Consider the following 2,909-nt stretch of genomic DNA (forward strand, 5'->3'; position numbering starts at 1 on the left):
TTAACCAATGTCATAAAACAATATGTGTACTGACTGTTTAATGAGAAACTATTTGTTCTGTAAACCTTCATCTAAAGTACAATAAAAAATAAAAATAAAACAGAAATCACTTAACACCCACAATCCTGAAAATGCACAAAATGCCATTTTTGCAAATGAAAGTGTAAAGCATCTGAAATATAAACAATCTGACCGATTTGATGGTTATTTTTTCTGTAGATGGTCCGTCTACTGTCCTTCCTCTTGACTCTCTTCACTCTCAGATGTTACAGAAAGGCTCAACTGGTTAGGTGAACGTTTGACCTAGGCTGCAATCTCAAACGACCTAATCAGGCAATTTCCCAATGCTGCATAACCTTACTAATGACTCTAAGGAGAAGGGCAGACGAAACCAGACACAAAGAATTAAGTGATTTGTCCAAATGTCATGTAGCCACGCCCGAACAGTAAAGAATTAAATACAGGTCTCTTAAATCCAGTGCTCTGAGGCTTTGAAACGGGAACTCTAAGTACACTTTATGGGACAAGCTGAGCCAAAGCAGGATATTCCTAACCAGCCAAAAAGTGTAAGTGCTAAATCTGTATTTTCCTCTTCTGGGAAAGAATTTAATTAAACATAACAAGAAAAAAAGATACTTTCCAGTTGCTCTCCCAAGCATGATTACAAATTATGTTTCTTATGATAAAGCACAACAATCAAAAGGAGTAAGATGCCAATTCACGAATTCAAGAAAGTCTACATTCTTGGGAGGAAGGATGACAGCTGTCCCCCCAGATGCAGTAGCTGCTGCTGGAACACAAGGCTTGCATCCTGTTGGCAGAAGAACTAAAAGGCCATCATATAAATAGCTTTCTACCAGTGGCCAAACTGGCTTTGCCATCTCTCTCTCTCCACACCAAAACCTCGCTCCTCATCCCCCTAGCTCCAGAGGGAGCTGCTACTGCCAGTAAGAGAAGAGGAGAGAAACGTACACTCCCCCAGAGTAACACTGGTTAACTCCAACCTAAGGAAGGAGTCTTCTTCCTCAGTGCTCTTTCTGCACACCTCTATCTTCCCCTGCTCATCCCTACATACAGATAGCCTCTCCCTACTTCCCACCCAACACACATACCAAGAAAGCAAAGAGCCATCAACCAAACAAAGTGATTTCCAATCAAGATTTTCCAACACCAGAGATGTCACAGAGCCAAAAGGAGAATCATCCAGAGAAGTTCAGTGACTTGCTTCCAAAATTACAGGGATGGCTCACAAAATTCTTCCTATTAAAATTTATTTTAACTCATTCATTAAATGAATATTTACTTGCGGCAGATGCTGTGCTGGGTACTGGGGACAGAATGTTTTAATTTTCCTTAATTAAAATTTGGTGGGGGGCAGCACCATGGGGTATCTTTCCCAGAGGTGGTGTCTACAAGCAAGTATACAAGGTACAAACTCCCAAAGCTGGCAATCACTGAATTGACGGACTAAAGGAAAGATAAAGCCCCTAACAATACAGATGCAGAAGACTGGATACTGCCCTTTTCTGCTGTATATGTATGTTGTAAAAAGCTTGGAGAAGGGGGGACTCACAGGCATCCTCAGAGAGGTCCTGGGGGTGGTCAGGCTGCCCAGGTCCCCACTCCAACTAATTCCTCCCCACTTCACCAGCAGCATCACCAACTCAGTGTTCCAGCATGAATTTCTGCTAACCTCCCTCCTGGCAAGACTCTCCTCAGCTCTACTAACTAGCCTTATCTCTGTTTCTCGAGTGCCCAGTTGGAGTTCCCTATTTGCAGGCAATGCCCGCCCTGGCCAGGGGGCAGGCTATCCGCTCACCCTTACAAGTCCCAATCTTTGAACGCTCCTCAACGCAGGAGAGAAAGAATGTGCGGAAAGAAGCACAAAGCCAGGTGGACTTTCTGGTTTGACACAGGTGAATGAATGACACGGGACAAGACTGCCGGCGACGATTAGAAAATGAGACGGGAGGAGTACAACTCAAAGGACTCCTAAAAGGAATCAATACCGAGCTGGGGTTTTCAAAAAAATCTGCAGGAAAGTTCTTTTGAGAAATCACGAGACAAAACTTGTAAAACTGAAGCTTGATTTGTAGAGGACTTGAGCAGCTTCAGTAAGCAATAAAACCCGACTCCGGGCGGGCGGTGAGCGCTGTGCGTCGGTCCAGCGGGGAGTGCGGGCACCGACGGGTGCTCGGCTGGGGCCGAGCTGGGGCTCCCGGGCGGCGCGCCCCCAGGCAGGGCTCCTTATCCCGCCGCTGCAGAGAGGAAGGGGTAGGAAAAGGGACTCGCCACTGGCATCCTGGGAAAGGCATGACCCAGAGCCTTCCAGGTTCCGAGCACCTGAGCTGGTCCGGAATGAATCTCCTGTTCCTCTGCCTGAGGGCCCTGGGCACTGCCTGGAGCGGCCTCCGAGCCCGGGACCGTCAGTATCCCGCCGGGAGAAGCTCCTCCCGGCCTCGCCACACCGCAGCCCGCCCACGCCCGGGTCCCCGCCAGCCTCTCGGGCCGCTGCTTACTTTTGGTCGCAGCTATAAGGTTCTTCCCGTCCTTGATGAGCTCTTTGATGAACTTGTTGGTCCTCTCGAGCTCCGCTTCGTGGGCGCGAATCCTCTCCCTGAACCAGGGGCTGTCGAGGTAGCAGTCGCTGAACTCCACAGGCTGCAGACCCATGACGGCAGCGGTCCGCGCGCGGAGCCCAGAGCCGACAGACGCACTGCAGCGCCGGCCAGGCTCCGCGGCCAGGTGCTGGGCCGAGCAGGCAGGAAGCCCCGGAGAAGCTAGCAGTCCCGGGCGCGCGACGATTGCGCCGCAGACATGTCTCGAGCAGCCGAGCCTCAGCCGCGGAGGAGCGGCCGCCGAGCGAAAACCACAGCGCCTCGCTCTCGGAGGCCCCAGCAAACCTTCAG

At 50.2% G+C, this 2,909-nt stretch overlaps 1 protein-coding gene across 1 annotated transcript in view; it reads right to left on the reverse strand.

Annotated features, from left to right (window-relative positions):
• Window positions 1–2,875, reverse strand: part of ARHGAP10 (Rho GTPase activating protein 10) — a 389,415-nt gene extending 386,540 nt beyond the window's left edge. Inside the window, exon 1 of the mRNA XM_004378836.2 lies at window positions 2,520–2,875. Within this exon, the coding sequence (XP_004378893.1) occupies window positions 2,520–2,673 (154 nt within the window). The 5' untranslated portion in view covers window positions 2,674–2,875. The remainder of the gene's footprint in view (window positions 1–2,519) is intronic.
• Between the last annotated feature and the right edge of the window lie 34 nt (window positions 2,876–2,909).

This window comes from Trichechus manatus, unplaced genomic scaffold (genome assembly GCF_000243295.1).
Source record: "Trichechus manatus latirostris isolate Lorelei unplaced genomic scaffold, TriManLat1.0 scaffold00059, whole genome shotgun sequence".
NCBI classification, from domain to species: domain Eukaryota; kingdom Metazoa; phylum Chordata; class Mammalia; order Sirenia; family Trichechidae; genus Trichechus; species Trichechus manatus.